We start from the raw sequence: 19,393 nt of genomic DNA on the forward strand, positions 1-19,393 counted from the left end.
GGCTCCAGTCACTGGGCCCTGTGACCCAGGCTCCAGCACGGGGCCCTGTGACCCAGGCTCCAGTCACTGGGCCCTGTGACCCAGGCTCCAGTCACTGGGCCCTGTGACCCAGGCTCCAGCACGGGGCCCTGTGACCAGCACGGGGCCCTGTGACCAGCACGGGGCCCTGTGACCCAGGCTCCAGCACGGGGCCCTGTGACCCAGGCTCCAGCACGGGGCCCTGTGACCCAGGCTCCAGCACGGGGCCCTGTGACCCAGGCTTCAGCACGGGGCCCTGTGACCCAGGCTCCAGCAAGGGGCCCTGTGACCCAGGCTCCAGCACGGGGCCCTGTGACCCAGGCTCCAGCACGGGGCCCAGTGACCCAGGCTCCAGTCACGGGGCCCAGTGACCCAGGCTCCAGTCACTGGGCCCTGTGACCCAGGCTCCAGCACGGGGCCCTGTGACCAGCACGGGGCCCTGTGACCCAGGCTCCAGTCACTGGGCCCTGTGACCCAGGCTCCAGCACGGGGCCCTGTGACCCAGGCTCCAGCACGGGGCCCTGTGACCCAGGCTCCAGTCACTGGGCCCTGTGACCCAGGCTCCAGCACGGGGCCCTGTGACCCAGGCTCCAGCACTGAGACCTCTGTTGCTTGTGATATTTTATGACTTATGACTTGGATGCAGACATAGACAGGTTGGATAGTATGTTTTCAGATGTCACCAAGACTGCTGATGTTCTGGGGTTACGTCTGTGTAGGGTGGTGTTAGAGAGGGCAGTTTACACCCCAACGGTATGAACATTCACTTCTCTAACTTCAGGTAGTCCCTGCTTCCCCTCTCTATCCCCTCCCCCTTCCCAGTTCTCCCACCAGTCTTCCTGACTCCGACTACATCCTATCTTTGTCCCGCCCCCTCCTCGGACATCAGTGTGAAGAAGGATCTCGACCCGAAACGCCACCCAGTCCTTCTCTCCTGAGATGCTGCCTGACCTGCTGAGTTACTCCAGCGCTCTGTGTCTACCAATGAACGTTGATTTCTCTCACTTCAATAAACCGTGCATTCCATCTCTCTCCGTCCTTTCTAGTCTAGTCGCCCTACCTAGTCGTCGCTAGTCTAGTCTAGTCATCCTACCTAGTCGTCTCTAGTCTAGTCGTCGCTAGTGTAGTATAGTCGTCCTACCAGTTCCACTTTTCACATCCCTGTATCCCTTTGTTATCACCTCTTCACCAGCCCACAATGGACCATTGTGGGCTCCACCCTTCCTTGGTCATCTAGTGGCGGCCCTGCTTTGTTCTGGCCTTTTACGATACGATACAATAAAATACAACTTTATTGATCCCAGGAGGGAAATTGATCTGCCAACAGTCATCAAAAACACAAAATCCATGAAACATGAAATTAAAGAGACAAGTGGAGAGGCTTGGGGGATGTGCAAAGATTGAGGAGGGGTGGGGGGGAAGCAGTCAGTCTCAGTCTACCCCACGACAGAAGGGGGAGGAGTTGTACAGTGTGATAACCACAGGGGAGAAGGATCTCATGTGGCGTTCTGTGCTGCATCTTGGTGGGACCAGTCTGTTGCTGAAGGTGCTCCTCAGGTTGACCAGTGTGTCATGGAGGGGGTGAGCTGTATTGTCCAAGATGCTCCTCAGTTTGAGGAGAATCCTCCCCTCTTTTCCTACCTCCAGTTCCCCCTCTCACCTCTGCTTTCAGACTGAAGATGGGTCTCGACCCACAACGTCACCCATGCTTTTTCTCCACAGATGCTGCCTGATCGCTGAGTTACTCCAGCACTTAGAGTCTACCTTGCTTTCCTTCTAGGTACCATGACCTTCTTGAAGGATGCATTGAGCCGTCAGTTGTGACTCCGTTGAATAAGGAATGGCTACAGAGAATCTACGCGTCCGTCCCAACTGATCACCGCACACCACTGTGCCAGGAGTTAACCCAGGTACATGTTGAGGATCACAAGCCGTTTATACGGCATGTTGGCCTTCATAACAAGAGGATTTGAGAAGAGGGGTAAAGAGGTCCTTCTGCAGTTGGACAGGGCCCTGGTGAGACCACATCTGGAGTATTGTGTGCAGTTTTAGTCTTCTAATTTGAGGAAGGACATCCTTGTTATTCAGGCAATGCAGTGTAGATTCATGAGGTTAATCCCTGGGATGGTGAGACTGTCATATGAGGAAAGATTGGAAAGACTGGGCTTGTATTCACTGGAATTTAGAAGGATGAGAGGGGATCTTATAGGAACGTATAAAATTATAAAAGGACTGGACAAGCTAGATGCAGGAAAAATGTTCCCAATGTTGGGGGAGTCCAGAACCAGGGGCCACAGTTACTTCAGAATACTTTCGACAATAGACAATAGACAATAGGTGCAGGAGGAGGACATTCGGCCCGTCAAGCCAGCACCGCCATTACTGTGATCATGGCTGATCATCCACAATCAGTACCCCGTTCCTGCATTCTCCCCATATCCCTTGACTCAACTATCTTTACGAGCTCTATCTAACTCTCTCTTGAAAGCATCCAAAGAATCGGCCTCCACTGCCTTTTGTAAAAACAGTTCGGACATTTTCTTCTGTGAATAGTCCTAAGATAGTTCTGTAAATTTAATATAAGACAGAAGTGCTTTAACCAAATTTCAGTTTGTTAATTTTTAGCCTATTTGGCCTTGGGCTATTCAGACTGATTTACATTATTTTTATTTAATAAAAGACCTGAAACTATCTGTCCAAATCATTGAGTCATTGCGACTGTGTGCACTGGACATAGAGCCTCTGTGAATCTATGAGTTGAACACAAAGTCTCAGGAATTTTATTAAATAAAGATATTGTAATTCATTGTAACTCCTCCGTTGCCCAATGAAATTGAAGAGGTCTCATGATGAATGGTGGAATCGCCAAGCAGAGAGGCTATGGATCAAGTGCTGGCCAAATGGGTTAGTGTAGATGACCATTTAATGGTCGGTATGGACATGGTGGGCTGGATGCCTCTAATCATCATATAATCAATAATGTATGACTGAAAGGCACAAGTTTGGTCCCCCTGCTTAGGAAATTGAGGATATGTACACCACTGCCATCAAGAAGGCAATCCTTGACTACGTGCTCTTAGACCCAGTGGAACAAGAGAGGCTCGGCATCGAACTTCCTCCGAAGGTAAGAAAGAAATGTCCGATGGTCAGAATGTGTGAGGAAAGTTTGACTGCGTTTGAATGAATGGAAAAGTAGAAACTCACTAGCCATGTTGAATAACGCTGCCTCGGCAAGACCAGCAGCATAATCAAGGACGATCGCACCCTGGCCACTCCCTCTTCTCCCCTCTCCCATCGGGCAAGAGGTACAGAAGTGTGAAAACGCACACCTCCAGATTCAGGGACAGTTTCTTCCCTGCTGTGATCAGGCAACTGAACCATCCTACCACAACCAGAGAGCAGTCCTGAACTACTATCTACCACATTGGTAACCCTCGGACTATCCTTGATCGGACTTTACTGGCTTTACCTTGCACTAAACGTTATTCACATATCATGTATCTGTACACTGTGAATGGCTCGATTGTAATCGTGTATTGTCTTTCCACTGACTGGTTAGCACACAACAAAAGCCTTTCACTGTACCTCGGTACACGTGACAATAAACTAAACTAAACTAATAATTGAAAGTATCTTCATTCACTCGAACTCCTAAGACTGGAGCCTGTATTTTATCAGAAAGCTATGGAATACTCATGTGGAGGATTCCACTTTCAACCATGAGGTAAGGCAATGGCGGGACATGAGCCTGGAAATTCCTTCCACAACTCCAAAACCAGGCACGTTGGCGCAGCGGTAAAGGTGCTGCCTTACAGCGCCAGAGACCTGGGTTCATTCCTAACTACAGGTGTTGTCTTTACGGAGTTTGTATGTTCTCCCCCTAACCAAGTGGGTTTTAGCTTAGAGATTCAGTGCGGAAACAGGCCCTTCGACCCACCGAGTCCGCGCCAACCAGTGATCCCCGCACACTAACACTATCCTGCACACACTAGGGACAATTTACAATCTTTACCGAAACCAATTAACTTACAAACCTGCACGTCTTTGGAGTGTGGGAGGAAACTGGAGCACCCGGAGAAAACCCACGCAGGTCACGGGGCGAACATACAAACTCCACATGGGCAGCATCCGTTGTCAGGATCAAACCCGGTCTCTGGCGCTGTGAGGCAGCAACTCTACCGCTGCACCACTGTGCCGCCCCACGAGATCTTTGGTTTCCTCCCACACTCTAAAGACGTACAGGTTTGTAGGTTAATTGGTTTGGTAAAATGGTAAATTGTCCCTAGTGTGTGTGGGATAGTGTTAGTGTGTGGGGATCAGTGTGTGGGGATCACTGGTCAGCGCATACTTGGTGGGCCGAAGGGCCTGTTTCTGTGTGGTATCTCTAAACTAAACTAAAGTAAACTAAACTTCAATGGGCAAGCTTTATATTCAGCATCTGAAACAAGAATCATGGAGCAAAATGCAAACACATCAAACAAATGCAACCGCCGAGGTTGCTCACAGCATCCATGGTGCAGGAGGAATAACAATTATGCAACCATTGTATTTACATTGTCCTTATTTCAGAAAAGGATAATTCTTCTACAGATTGATAAATAAATTGGCGAAAAGCAGCATGGTTTGGTTTAGTTTAGAGATACAGCGCCGGAACAGGCCCTTTGGCCCACCAGGTCCGTGCCGACCAGCGATCCCTGCACATAAGCACTACCCCACACACACTAGGGACAGTTTACAATCTTTAACAAAACGAATTAACATACAAACTGAAGCGAGGCTATGCGTAAATCCGAGGAGCACCCGGAGAAAGTGCACGCGGGTCACGGGGAGAAGGTACAAACTCCGTACAGGCAGCACCTGTGGTCACGGTGGAACTCGGGTGGGTCTGTGGGGTTAGGAGGCAGCAACTCTACCGCTCTGCAGGTGGATATCACCACCTACCAATAACAAGCAATGGCCAGGCCTTGCACCTATACTCTATTCATCTCTGGGTGCTTGCTGCAACTTGTTTTATTTGTTTGTAGGTGTCTGAGACTGCCGGCAGGGAGAGGTTTCCATGGCATGAAAGCGTAGAAGGTGCACGACTCAAGATCAAAGATAACTTGTACATCACTCATCCCGTCATGTCCATAATACTGCTCAACTTTCAGACCAGGTAACCACTTCATGTTCCACGATGCCTTCAAATGGCCAGAGACAGGGAGGGCTTGAGACTGTTGTTGAACATGAACAAGGGATGTACCCCAAAACATTGCTCGTGTTGAGACTCTGTCTGTTATGGTGCAGGCAGCCTTGGAAGCCTATCCTCCCTAGTCAAACTGCATGTCAAAAACCTTGGCGTGATATTTGACTCTGCATTAAAGTTTGACAAGCAAGTCAACTCTGTGGTAAAAGCCAGCTTCTTCCAGCTTCGTACCATAGCTAAAATCAAACCATTCCTCCAATTTGACGACATTGAAAAAATCATCCACGCATTCATTTCCTCCCGCCTAGACTACTGCAACTCCCTATACTCTGGGATCAGCCAATCATCCCTGTCCCACTTGCAATTGGTCTAAAACGCCGCAGTGAGTCTCCTGATGGGTACCTGTAAAAGGGACCACATCACCCCGATTCTGGCCTCTCCACTGGCTCCCAGTACAGTACAGAATCAACTTCAAGCTCCTCCTATTCACATACAAAGCCCTAAACGGGCTTGCCCCCCCCCCCCCCCCCATATCAAAGATCTTCTAACCCATCACTCTATCTCCAGGTCCCTCAGATTGACCGACTTGGGGCTACTCACTATCCCGCGGTCTAGGCTTAAGCTCAGGGGTGACCGCGCTTTTGCGGTTGTAGCTCCGAGACTGTGGAACAGCATCCCTCTCCCCATCAGAACTGCCCCCTCCATCGACTCCTTAAAGTCCAGGCTCAAAACATATTTCTACTCCCTAGCGTTTGAGGCCCTCTGAGGGGGTGTTGTGAACTGTTTATGTATGTGCTGTTACGTTTGTGTGCCATTGTATGTTCGTTCTTAGTAACTGAACTGATGTACAGCACTTTGGTCAACGTGGGTTGTTATTAAATGTGCTATTCAAATAAAATTTACTTGACTTGACTTGACTAGTCTATTCATACAGCGTGGAAACAGGTCCTTTGGCCCTCCGAGTCCACGCCGACCAGCGATCCTCGCACATTAACACTACCCTCCACACATTTGGGGCAATTTACACCCATACCAAGCCAATCAACCTACAACCCTGCACGTCTTTGGAGTGTGGGAGGAAACCGGAGCACCCGGAGAAAACCCACGCAGGTCACGGGACGAACGTACAAACTCCGTACAGACAGAACCCGTAGTTAGGATTGAACCCGGGTCTCTGGCGCTGTGAAGCAGTAACTCTACCGCCACCCTGTGTTGTCTACTATGGTGCATTTGTTGTGCAGATTTAACTATCCGCAGCGTCTTGTAATGAAAATACACCAGAGATGACATTCCCAATCTCTCCACTGAAGGCAGTAGAGGCCAATTCACTGGATGAATTTAAAAGAGAGTTAGATAGAGCTCTATGGGCTTGTGGAATCAAGGGATATGGGGAGAGGGCAGGCACTGGTTACTGATTGTGGATGATCAGCCATGATCACAATGAATGTCGATGCTGGCTCAAAGGGCTGAATGGCCTCCTCCTGCACCTATTTTCTATGTTTCTGTTTCCAAAGACGTACAGGTATATAGGTTAATTGACAGTATAAATGTAAATTGCCCCCAGTGTGTGTAGGATAGTGTTAGTGTGCGGGGATCGCTGGTTGGCATGGACTGGGTAGGCTGGAGGGTGTGTTTCCACGCTGTTTCTCTGAAGTAAGTAAACAAAATAAACATCATTTTGCATGTATACAATCTCTCTCTGTTCAAGACTTTTGTTGTGTTGCATCTTACCTTGGCAGCGAAACGCCCCCTCCCCTGACATCATTCTGAAGCAGGGTCTCGGCCCGAAACGTCGCCCATTCCTTCTCTGACCCGCTGAGTTACTCCAGCATTTTGTGTCTAACTATGACCATTAGTGGTTTGGCCACTGTTATAAGACATGCATTACAGCGTGGAAACAGGCCCTTCGGCCCAACTTGTCCACACCGACCATCATGTAGCATCTACATTAGTCCCACCTGCCTGCGCTTGGCCCATATCCCTCTAAACAGGCCCTTCGGCCAACTTGTCCACACCAACCATCATGTAGCATCTACACTAGTCCCACCTGCCTGCGCTTGGCCCATATCCCTCTAAACAGGCCCTTCGGCCAACGTCCACACCGACCATCATGTAACATCTACACTAGTCCCACCTGCCTGCGCTTGGCCCATATCCCTCTAAACAGGCCCTTCGGCCAACGTCCACACCGACCATCATGTAACATCTACACTAGTCCCACCTGCCTGCGCTTGGCCCATATCCCTCTAAACAGGCCCTTCGGCCCAACTTGTCCACACCTACCATCATGTAGCATCTACACTAGTCCCACCTGCCTGCGCTTGGCCCATATCCCTCTAAACAGGCCCTTCGGCCAACTTGTCCACACCGACCATCATGTAGCATCTACACTAGACCCACCTGCCTGCGCTTGGCCCATATCCCTCTAAACAGGCCCTTCGGCCAACGTCCACACCGACCATCATGTAGCATCTACACTAGTCCCACCTGCCTGCGCTTGGCCCATATCCCTCTAAACCTGTACAATCCATACACCTGTCTAAATGTTTCTTAAATGTTGCGATAGTCCCTGCCTCAACTACCTCCTCTGGCAGCTCGTTCCATACACACACCACAACTTTGTGTGAAAATGTTACGCCTCAGATTCCATATAAAATCTTCCCGTCTTCACCTTAAACCTATGTCCTCTGGTTCTCGATTCCCCTACTCTGGACAAGAGACTGTGCATCCATCCCTTCTCTCCAGAGACGCTGCCTGTCCCGCTGAGTTACTCCACCATTTTGTGTCTATCTGTGGTGTAAAGCAGCATCTGCAGTGCAGTGCCTTCCTGCTCTGTGCGTCCAGTGATGTATTCTGCAGTGCAGTGATCTGCAGTGCAGTGCCTTCCTGCTCTGTGCGTCCAGTGATGTATTCTGCAGTGCAGTGATCTGCAGTGCAGTGCCTTCCTGCTCTGTGCGCCCAGTGATGTATTCTGCGGTGCAGTGATCTGCAGTGCAGTGCCTTCCTGCTCTGTGCGTCCAGTGATGTATTCTGCAGTGCAGTGATCTGCAGTGCAGTGCCTTCCTGCTCTGTGCGTCCAGTGATGTATTCTGCGGTGCAGTGATCTGCAGTGCAGTGCCTTCCTGCTCTGTGCGTCCAGTGATGTATTCTGCAGTGCAGTTCCTTCCTGCTCTGTGCGTCCAGTGATGTATTCACTGTTGATATTCTCTTTCACCGAATGGAACGGTGCATTTTGTTGATAATTTTCACAATCACTTTATAGATCAGGGTGGTGAATCTGTGGAATTCTTTCTGCAGAAGGCTGTGGAGGCCAAGTCAATGGATATTTTTAAAGCAGAGAGAGACAGATTCTTGATTAGTGCGGGTGTCAGGGGTTATGGGGAGACGGCAGGAGAGTGGGGTTAGGAGGGAGAGATTGATCAGCCGTGCGGAGTAGACTTGATGGGCCGAGTGGCCCCATTCCGCTCCTATCACTTATGGCCTTAATGGTTGTTTGTCTGTTTTAGATACAGGAACTTCAGACTGATTGAAATCGAAGCCCTGGAGCCGTGTTTCCCCTTCACCCTTGATCAGCTGATTGACCAGGTCACCATGGTTACCAAGACCAGGGTAACTACCTTGCGGGATCAGTGGCTGACAGATTGCTGTGAGATTATCGGTGAAAACAGGGAGCAGGTGGAGTCGTGGATGCCCCAGGATGACCAGGTACCTGCCACCTGGCATCATCTCCATCACACAACAATGAAGTATGGGCCGCCAGGGAGCCACGACGCTGACAATGTCAAGTTCACAAGCTGTCGGCGTAGAACTAGGCCATTCGGCCCATCGAGTCCACTCCACCGCTGCCTCCTAATCCCATTAGCCTTCTCCCCATAATTCTTGACACCCGCTCCAATCAAGAATTTGTCCATCTCTGCCTTAAAAACATCCACTGACTTGGGCTCCACAGCCCTCTGTGGCAGTGAGTTCCACTGATTAACTACCCTCTGACTAAAGAAGTTCTTCCTCACCTCCTTCGTAAAAGAGCACCTTTTAATTCTGTGGCTCTGACCTCTGGTCCCAAACTCTCCCACCAGTGGAAACATCCTCTCCACACCCACTCTATCTCTGCCTTTCATTATTCAGTAGGTTTCAATGAGATCCCCCCCTCAACTGTCTAAACTCCAGCGAGTACAGACCTAGTGCTGTCAATCACTGACAACCTTCAATCAATCAATCAAGGTGGCACGGCGGTGGCACAGCGGTGGAGTTGCTGCCTTACAGCTCTTGCAGTGCCGGAGACCCGGGTTCCATCCCGACTACGGGTTCTGTCTGTACGGAGTTTGTACGTTCTCCCCGTGACCTGCGTGGGTTTTCTCAGAGATTTTCGGTTTCCTCCCACTACAAAGACGTACAGGTTTGAAGGTTCATTGACACAGTATGAATGTAAAGTGTCCCTCGTGTGTGTGGGATGGTGTTAGTGTGTGGGGATCACTGGTGGGCCTGAAGGCCTTGTTTCCTCGCTGTATTTCTAAACTAAACTAAATCCATTAATTAATCAATCGTTCAATCAGAAGCCTCACCCTTCTGAGCTGTGCCCATCTGACGGGCTGTCAAACCCAAGACTGACCCAAGTGCCACCCACACTAAAGCACTCGTGGCACGTTGATCCCATGGCAACTGAGGTAAGGCTATCACCTCAATGAGGAACAGGTCAGACTCATAGAGTGATCCAGTGTGCAAACTGGCCCTTCAACCCAACCTGCCCACTTGACCAACATGTCCCATCTACACTAGTCCCACCTGGCTGGGTTTGGCCCATATCCCTCCAAACCTGTCCTATCCATGGACATGTCTAACTGTTTCTTAAACGTTGGGATGGTCCCTGCCTCAACTACCTCCTCTGGCAGCTTGTTCCATATACCCACCACTCTTTGCATGAAAAAGCTACCCCTCAGATTCCCCTTCACCTTAAACCTATGTCCTCTGGTCCTCGATTCCCCTACTCTGGGCAAGAGACTCTGTGCATCTGCCCAATCTATTCCTCTCATGATTTGCACACCTCTATCGTCCCTCATCCCCCTGCGCTCCAAGGAATAGAGTCCCAACCTGCTCAACCTCTTTGTATGACTCTGGCCCTCAAGTCCTGGCCACATCCCCATAAATTTTGCCGAACCTAAGAATACTTTCCTATAACAAGGTGCCCAGAACACGATCCTCTAAAAGGTGTCTGCCACTGGAGAAGATTGAAGTGTTGGCGTTTCTGTGCCCTCTGACAACCCTCTTCTCTCTCCTTCACTGTCCACCTACCCCTCCCTTCCAGCCCTCTAAACTATCCCCTCTGCCTGGTTCATTATTGTATCTGCTCCCCCCCATTTCCACAGCTCTCTGTTGAGCCCTTCGTCCCAGGGCCACAGGTGAGAGGAGAGGGCACAGAGTGGCACGGTGGCACAGCGGTAGAGTTGCTGCCTTACAGCGCCAGAGACCCAGGTTTCATCCTGACTAGGGTTCAGTCTGTACGGAGTTTATACTCTCCCCATGACCTGCGTGGGTTTTCTCCGGGTGCTCCGGTTTCCCCCCCACACTCCAAAGACGTAAAGGTTTGTAGGTTAATTGGCTTCAGTGAAAATTGAAAAATTTCCCTTGTATGTGTAGGATTGTGTTAGTGTGCGGGGATTGCTGGTCGGCACGGACTCGGTGGGCCGAAGGGCCTGTTTCTGCGCTTTATCTCTAAACTAAACAAAACTAAAACTAAAGTAAAGAGAGGAGAAAGGGAACGCAGTGAAGAGCTGTCTGGGTCAGTTTCCGAAAATTAAACCGGGTATGTTCTGTTCAGATTTAGTTTAGTTTAGTTTAGTTTAGTTTAGTGATACAGCGCAGAAACAGGCCCTTCGGCCCACTGAGTCCACGCCGACCAACGATCCCCGCACACTAACACTAATCCTACACACATAAGAGGCAATTTACACGTACAACAAGCCACTTAACCTACAAACCTGCAGTTGTACAGGGCCCTGGCGAGACCGCACCGGGAGTATTGTGCGCAGTTTTGGTCTCCTAATTTGAGGCAGGGCATTATTGCTTTTGAGGGAGTGCAGCGTAGGTTCACAAGATTAATTCCCGGGATGGCGGGACTGTCATATAATAAAAGATTGGAGCGACTGGGTTTGTATTCACTGAAATTGAGAAGGATGAGAGGGGATCTTATAGAAACATATAAAATTATTATGCGATTGGATATGCTAGATGCAGGAAACATGTTCCCGATGTTGGGGGAGTCCAGAACCAGGGGCCACAGTTTAAGAATAAGGGGTCGACCATTTGGAACTGAGATGAGGAAAAACTTTTTCACCCAGAGAGTTGTGAATCAGTGGAATTCTCTGCCACAGAAGGCAATGGAGGCTGATTCACTGGATGAGAGTTAGATAGAGTTCTTAGGGCCAGCGGAATCAAGGGGTATGGGGAGAAGGCAGGAACGGGGTACTGATTGTGGATGATCAGCCATGATCATTTTGAATGGCGATGCTGGCTCGCAGGGCCGAATGGCCTCCTCCTGCACCTATTGTCTGTGTATCTATGTATCTATGTAAGGTAGACACAAAATGCCGGAGTAACTCAGCGGGTCAGGCAGCATCTCTGGAGAGAAGGAATGGGTGACGTTTCGGGTCGAGACCATTCTTCAGTCTGAAAAAACGTCACCCATTCCTTCTCTCCAGAGATGCTGCCTGACCCGCTGAGTTACTCCAGCATTTTGTGTCTACCTTCGATTTAAACCAGCATCTGTAGTTTTCTTTCCTAGGTGTCTCTGTATCTATGTAAGTATTAAAGGTCTTCCCGATCTTGATGCAGGACGTGAGAATGAAGAGGATGGATCACTTCTTTGCTAGTGTTGCCACCCTCATGTCCAATCTGCTGCGCAGCATAGTGGAGGCATCTCTTACCGAATTGGTACACATGTTTGAAAAGTACCGGGCTGGGAACAGATATGAAGGACAGTATCCCACTGATACCCTCGGACTACCTGTCAAACCGCATCCCATAATCATCTTCATGGTGAGTGGAGATTCCTTCAATCATGAGTTATTAGTTTAGTTTAGTTTTGTTTAGAGATACAGCGCGGAAACAGGCCCCTCGGCCCACCGTGTCCACGCCGACCAGCGATCCCCGCACACTAACACTATCCTACACACACGAGGGACAATTTACACATACACCAAGCCAATTAACCTACAAACCTGTACGTATTTGGAGTGCGGGAGGAAACCAAAGATCTCGGAGAAACCCCATGAAGGTCACGGGGAGAACGTACAAACTCCGTACAAACAACACCCGTAGTCGGGATCGAACCCGGGTCTCCGGCGCTGCATTTGCTGTAAGGCAGCAACTCTACCGCTGCGCCACCGTGACCGCCCTAAATTTGTTGGACATTAACACCATGGCAAAAAGGTTCTGACTGTCTACCCTATCTATGCCTCTCATAATTTTATAAACTTCTATCAGGTCTCCCCTCAACCTCCAACGTTCCAGAGAAAACATGGCGGCAGAAGGACGTGCTTCCATGCTGTCTTTGAATCAATCAACCAATCAATCAATCAGTCTCCTGTATATCGGCGAGACCAAGCGTAGGCTCGGCGATCATTTCATTGAACACCTCCGCTCAGTCCGCCTTAACCTACCTGATCTCCCGGTTGCTCAGCACTTTAACTCCCCCTCCCATTCCCACGATGACTTTTCCTGAGCCTCCACTGCCAGAGTGAGGCCCAGCGCAAATTGGAGGAACAGCACCTCATATTTCGCTTGTGTAGCTTACACCCCAGCGGTATGAACATTGATTTCTCTAACTTCAATAACCCTTGCTTTCCCTCTCTCCACCCCTTTCCCTTCCTAGTTCTCTGACCAGTCTGACTGTCCACTTGATTCATTTTTTATCTTTGTATGCTTGGTTGTCAGCTCCTAGCTAACAATGATCTATGGTACATTTTCCTTGAGCTTCGTCCCCTTTGATGTCTCATTTTCACACCTTACACTTCCTTATCTGTGTCTTCCTCTTCCCTGACTCTCAGTCTGAAGAAGGGTCTCGACCTGAAAAGTCACCCATTTCTTCTCTCCAGAGATGCTGCCTGACCCGCTGAGTTACTCCAGCATTTTGGTGGCAAGAACAGGAAAGCAGATTATTATCTGAATGGTGTCAGATTAGGAGAAGGGGAGGTGCAACAAGACATGGGTGTGCTTGTACATCAGTCACTGAAAGTAAGCGTGCAGGTTCAGCAGACAGTCATAGAGTCATAGAGTCCGACAGCGCAGAAAGAGGCCCTTCGGCCCATCGTGTCCGCGCCGCCCGTTACCAAACACAGTCTAATTTTCATCCCATTTTCCAGCATTTGGACCGTAGCCCTGAATGTTGTAGCATTTCAAGTGCCCATCCAAATGCCTCTTAAACGTTGTGAGTGTTCCCGCCTCCACCACCACCCCAGGCAGTGAGTTCCAGACTCCAACCACCCTCTGGGTGAAAAAGTTCTTTCTCACATCCCCCTGAAACCTCCCTCCCCTTACCCTGTATCTATGTCCCCTCGTTGTTGAACCTTCCACCAGTGGAAGAAGTTCCCCGCCATCTACCTTATCTATGCCCCTCATGATCTTGTACACCTCGATCATGTCCCCTCTCAGCCTTCTCTGCTCCAGGGAAAACAACCCCAGTCTGCCCAGTCTCTCCTCATAGCCGAGGCCCTTCATCCCTGGCAGCATCCAGGTGAATCTCCTCTACACCCTCTCCAAAGCTATCACATCCTTTCTATAATGTGGTGACCAGAACTGTACACAATACTCCAGCTGCGGCCTCACCAGTGTTCTGTACAATTCCATCATTACCCCCCTACTTTTATATTCGATGCCCCGGCTAATGAAGGCCAGTAACCCATATGCCTTTTTAACCACCCTGTCCACCTGTCCTGCTGCCTTCAAGGACTTGTGTACCTGTACTCCAAGGTCCCTCTGTACCCCTGTCTTCCCTAGGGTCCTTCCATTCATGGTGTACTCCCTCTCCAAGTTATTTCTGCCAAAGTGCATCACCTCGCACTTTTCAGGATTAAATTCCATCTGCCACTGCTCCGCCCATCTGACCATCTCATCTATATCTTCCTGCAGCTTGCAGATCCCTTCCTCGCTATTCACCACCCCCCCTACCTTTGTGTCATCTGCAAACTTGCTGATCATGCCCTGTACGTTAACATCCAGATCATTTATGTAGATTACAAACAGTAAGGGACCCAACACCGATCCCTGCGGCACCCCACTGGACACCGGCCTCCAGTCACAGAAGCAACCTTCTACCATCACCCTCTGCCTTCTGTCACTAAGCCAGTTTTTTATCCATTTTGCCAAGGTGCCCTGGATCCCATGGGCTCTTACCTTCTTGACTAGTCTCCTGTGTGGGACCTTGTCAAAACCCTTCAAAAAATTCAATCAAGTTAGTCAGACACGACCTTCCCTTAACAAAGCCATGTTGACTATCCTTAATTAACCCTCGATCCTCCAAGTGAAGACTGATTCTGTCCCTCAGAATCTTTTCTAGCAGCTTCCCCACCACCGATGTCAGACTCACCGGCCTGTAGTTCCCAGGTTTATCCCTACTGCCCTTTTTAAATAATGGCACCACATTAGCTATCCTCCAGTCCTCCGGTACATCCCCTGTTGCAAGAGAGGCTCTGAAAATTTGTGCCAGAGCCCCCGCAATCTCCTCCCTTGCCTCACTCAGCATCCTGGGATACATCTCGTCAGGGCCCGGAGACTTATCCACTTTTAAGCCTGCCAGAGCCTCCAGCACCACCTCCCTGTCAATAGCAATATGCTCAAGAACATCACAACCCTCCTGCTCCATTTCTAAGTCCGCATCGCCCTCCTCCCTCGTAAAAACAGATGCAAAAAAATCATTTAAAACATCTCCTACATCCTCTGGCTCCACACACAGCTTTCCACTATGGTCCCTGATGGGCCCCACTCTTTCCCTCGTTATCCTCTTACCCTTGATATACTTATAGAACACTTTGGGATTTTCTTTTATTTTGCCCGCTAGTGCTATCTCATGGCCCCTTTTTGCTCTCCTCATTTATTTTTTAAGAACCGCCCTACACCTTCTGTATTCCTCTAATGATGTCTGTGCCTTAAGTTCTTTATGTCTTCCAAGAGCCCCCCTTTTTTTTCGAATCAATCCTACTATATCGTTCGACATCCAAGGTTCTTTGGACTTGTTTGTCCCACCCTTAAACTTTAGGGGAACATGGTTCCTCTGTACTTTTTCAATTATTCTTTTGAATGACTCCCACTGTTCTGATGCGGTCCTCCCCACGAGAAGCTGATCCCAGTCCACCAGGGCCAACTTCTGCCTTATCAGATTAAAATCGGCCTTGCCCCAATTTAGAAATTTTCCTCTTTCCTCTGGTCCCTCTTTATCCTTTTCCATTACCACCTTAAATATCACTGAATTGTGATCACTGTCACCAATGAAAGCTAATGGCATGTTGGCCTTCATTGCGCGAGGATTTGAGTTTAGGAGCATGGAGGTCCTTCTGCAGTTGTACAGGGCCCTAGTGAGACTGCACCTGGAGTATTGTGTGCAGTTTTGGTCCTCTAGTTTGAGGAGGGACATTATTTCTATTGAGGGAGTACAGCGTAGGCTCACCGGGTTAATTCCCGGGATGGTGGGACTGACAAATGATGAAAGAATGGGTTGACTGGGCTTGTATTCACTGTAATTTAGAAGGATGAGAGGGGATCTTATAGAAACATATAAAATTCTTAAGGGATTGGACAGGCTAGATGTAGTAAAATTGTTCCTGATGTTGGGGAGTCCAGAACCAGGGGTCACAGTTTAAGAATAAGGGGTCGGCCATTTTGGACTGAGATGAGGAAAAACGTCTTCACCCAGAGAGTTGTGAATCTGTGGGATTCTCTGCCACTGGGGCCAATTCACTGGATATTTTCAAGGGAGAGTTAGATTTATAGACAATAGACAATAGGTGCAGGAGTAGGCCATTTGGCCCATCGAGCCAGCACCGCCATTCAATGTGATCATGGCTGATCATTCACAATCAGTACCCTGTTCCTGCCTTCTTCCCATATCCCCTGACTCCTCTACCGTTAAGAGCTCTACCTAGCTCTCTCTCGTAAAAGCACTTAGCTCTTAGGGTTAATGGAATCAAGGGATATGGAGGAAAAGCAGGAACGGGGTACTGATTTTAGATGATCAGCCATGATCATATAGAATGGCGGTGCTGGTTGGAAAGGCCGAATGGCCTCCTCCTGCACCTATGTTTCTATGTTTGTATCTTCAGTGTAAACCCGCATCTGAAGTTCCTTCCTGCACAAATCTCAGCAGAGTGCCCCCCCCCCGGCCAGAGTGCCCCCCCCCCCTGGCCAGAGTGCCCCCTCCCCCCCCCCCCTGGCCAGAGTGCCCCCCCCCCCTTGGCCACTGTTGCCAATAACACAGTTTGGGAAACCTTTCAAGACCAACCAAAGGTAACTAAAAAGGCAATATGGGCAGAAAAGATGAAATACGAAGGTAAGCTAGCTAATAATATAAAAGAGGATAGCAGGAGTTTCTTCAGTAGTATAAAGAGTAAGAAAGAGGCAAGAGTGGACATTGGACCGCTGGAGAATGATGCAGGAGAAGTGATAATGGGGAATAAAGAAATGGCAGAGGAGGTGAATAACTTTTTTGCATCAGTCTTCACAATGGAAGACACCAGCAACGTATCTGAAATTCAAGAGTCGGGGTGGAAGTTAGTGGAGTGGCTGTTACTGGCGAGAAGGTGCTTGAGAAGCTGAAAGGGCTGAAGGTGGATAAGTCACCTGGGCCGGATGGACTGCACCCTCGGGTTCTGACAGAGGTGGCTTTAGAGATTGTGGAGGCATTGATGGTGATGGTTCAAGAATCACTAGAGTCAGGAGTGGTCCCAAGTGCAAATGTTACTCCACTGTTTAAGAAGGGAGCGAAGCAAAAGAGGGGAAACTATAGGCCGGTTAGCCTGACTTTAGTGGTTGGTGATATTTTAGTCTATTATAAGGGATGATGTTACGATGCACTGCAGTGTCTCAGCTGGTATCTGAGTATCAGTATCTCTACAGTATGGACTGTATCTTCCTTGCTTCCTTGCGTTGTGTGCAGGAGGGTAGCTTTTTGTAATGATGGGTGTAACGATAAATAATGGGATACTTTCTTCAACTTGTCTAGTTCATTTGCACAATTACTGAATGCAGCAAGCTGTGTAGACACGGCTTAAGAGAGATTGATGCCATCTAATGTGTGGGAAGGAACTGCAGATGCTGGTTTACACCGAAGGTAGACACAAAGTGCTGGAATAACTCAACGGGACAGGCAACATCTCTGGAGAAAAGGAATGGGTGTCATTTCTGTCTCAAAGGGCCAAATGGCCTCCTGAACCTATTTTCTATGTTTCTATGTTTCTATTTCGGGTCGAGACCCTTCAGTCTGAAGAAACGTCACCCATTCCTTCTCTCCGGAGATGCTGCCTGTCCCGCTGAGTTACTCCGGCATTTTGTGTCGATCTTTGCTGCTATCTAAGGTGTTCTAAGAGGGGATCTAAGAGGGGATCTTATAGAGACGTATAAAATTATAAAAGGACTGGGCAAGCTAGATGCAGGAAAAATGTTCCCAATGTTGGGCGAGTCCAGAACCAGGGGACACAGTCTAAGAATAAAGGGGAGGCCATTTAAAACTGAGGTGAGAAGTAAGTTTTTCACCCAGAGAGTTGTGAATTTGTGGAATTCTCTGCCACAGAAAACAGTGGAGGCCAATTCACTGGATGAATCTAAAACAGAGTTAGATAGAGCTCTAGGGCTAGTGGAATCAAGTGATATGGGGAGAAGGCAGGTGCATTGTAGATGATCAGCCATAATCACAATGAATGGCGGTGCTGGCTCAAAGGGCCAATTGGCCTCCTCCTGCACCTATTTGATATGTTTCTATGTTTCTATGACCAAGATGCTCGTTTACACTGAAGATAGTCACAAAAAGCTGGAGTAACTTAGAGGGTCAGGCAGCATCTCTGGCGAAAAGGAATAGGTGATGTTTTGGGTCGAGACCCTTCTCCAGACTGTATAGATGACGTTTCGGGTCGGGACTCTTCTTCAGAATAATAGATAACATTTTGGGTTGAGACCCTTCTTCAGACTCTTTCTCCATAATCGTTTCTTCTCATGTGGTGGCCAGAACTGCGTGCAATATTGCAGCTGAGATGTGAACGGCATGTTATAACGTTGGTGCATCACCTCCCTGCCCTTGTGTTCAAAGCTCAAACAAATGAGGGCTCGTTTCTCAGGGGTTGCCTTCACCACACCTGCACTGCCATCCTCAAGGATTTGTGGACTTGCACACAATGATATATATTCAAGAGGGAGTTAGATATAGCTCTTAGGGATATGGCGAGAAAGCAGGAACGGGGTACTGATTTTGGAGGATCAGCCATGATCATATTGGATGGAAGGGCCAAATGGCCTACTCCTGCACCTATTTTCTATGTTTCTATGGTCTGTTCCTCAATGCTTCCAGACTATATCCTTCATGATGTCGATCCCAACATCATTAGTACTCATTGATCAGGATTAAGCCTCATCTGCCATTATGTGGCACATTCCACTAACACTTTGATATCACCTTGGCACCCTGCATTTTGGCCCCCTGGGCCCATCTGATTTTCCTACTAATAAGCAGATTAACCCCCCAATATTTAACCACCATTCGGGATGAGGTTTCCGAGTATTTGTAGTTCACGATAAAATGGGCTCAAGTCAGCATGGTTTTGTGAGGGGAGATCTTGCCTGGCAATCTGGTGGAATTCTTTGAGGAAGTTAATAGCAAAGATAGACAAGGATGTTGTTGTTGAATTTTCAGAAAGCTGTTGATAAACTGTATGTGGGGCCACTAAACTAGATGAGAGTCCATGGTATTGGAAGGAAGATACTAGCATGGATAGAAGGTTGGCTGGGTGGCAGAAGGCAAGGAGTGGCAATAAAGGGGCTTTTCTGTTTGGCTGCCAGTGACTAGCGGAGTTCCGCAGGGCTCGGAGCTGGGGCCGCTGCTCTTCACGTTGTATATTAATGATTTGGTCGAGGGGATTGAAGACTTTGTGGCCAAGTTTGTGGGTGATATGAAGATAGGTGGAGGGGCAGGTAGTGCAGAGAAAGCAGGGACTC

The 19,393-nt window shown here is 48.9% G+C and overlaps 1 protein-coding gene across 1 annotated transcript in view; it reads left to right on the forward strand.

Annotated features, from left to right (window-relative positions):
* The window catches only part of LOC144605046 (dynein axonemal heavy chain 3-like), a 345,711-nt gene that overhangs the window by 48,522 nt on the left and 277,796 nt on the right, over window positions 1–19,393 (forward strand). Inside the window, exons 7-11 of the mRNA XM_078420087.1 lie at window positions 1,799–1,928; window positions 3,038–3,142; window positions 5,043–5,173; window positions 8,710–8,908; window positions 12,032–12,235. Of these exons, the coding sequence (XP_078276213.1) occupies window positions 1,799–1,928; window positions 3,038–3,142; window positions 5,043–5,173; window positions 8,710–8,908; window positions 12,032–12,235 (769 nt within the window). The remainder of the gene's footprint in view (window positions 1–1,798; window positions 1,929–3,037; window positions 3,143–5,042; window positions 5,174–8,709; window positions 8,909–12,031; window positions 12,236–19,393) is intronic.

The sequence above is a fragment of the Rhinoraja longicauda genome, chromosome 23, assembly GCF_053455715.1.
Source record: "Rhinoraja longicauda isolate Sanriku21f chromosome 23, sRhiLon1.1, whole genome shotgun sequence".
Lineage (NCBI taxonomy): Eukaryota > Metazoa > Chordata > Chondrichthyes > Rajiformes > Arhynchobatidae > Rhinoraja > Rhinoraja longicauda.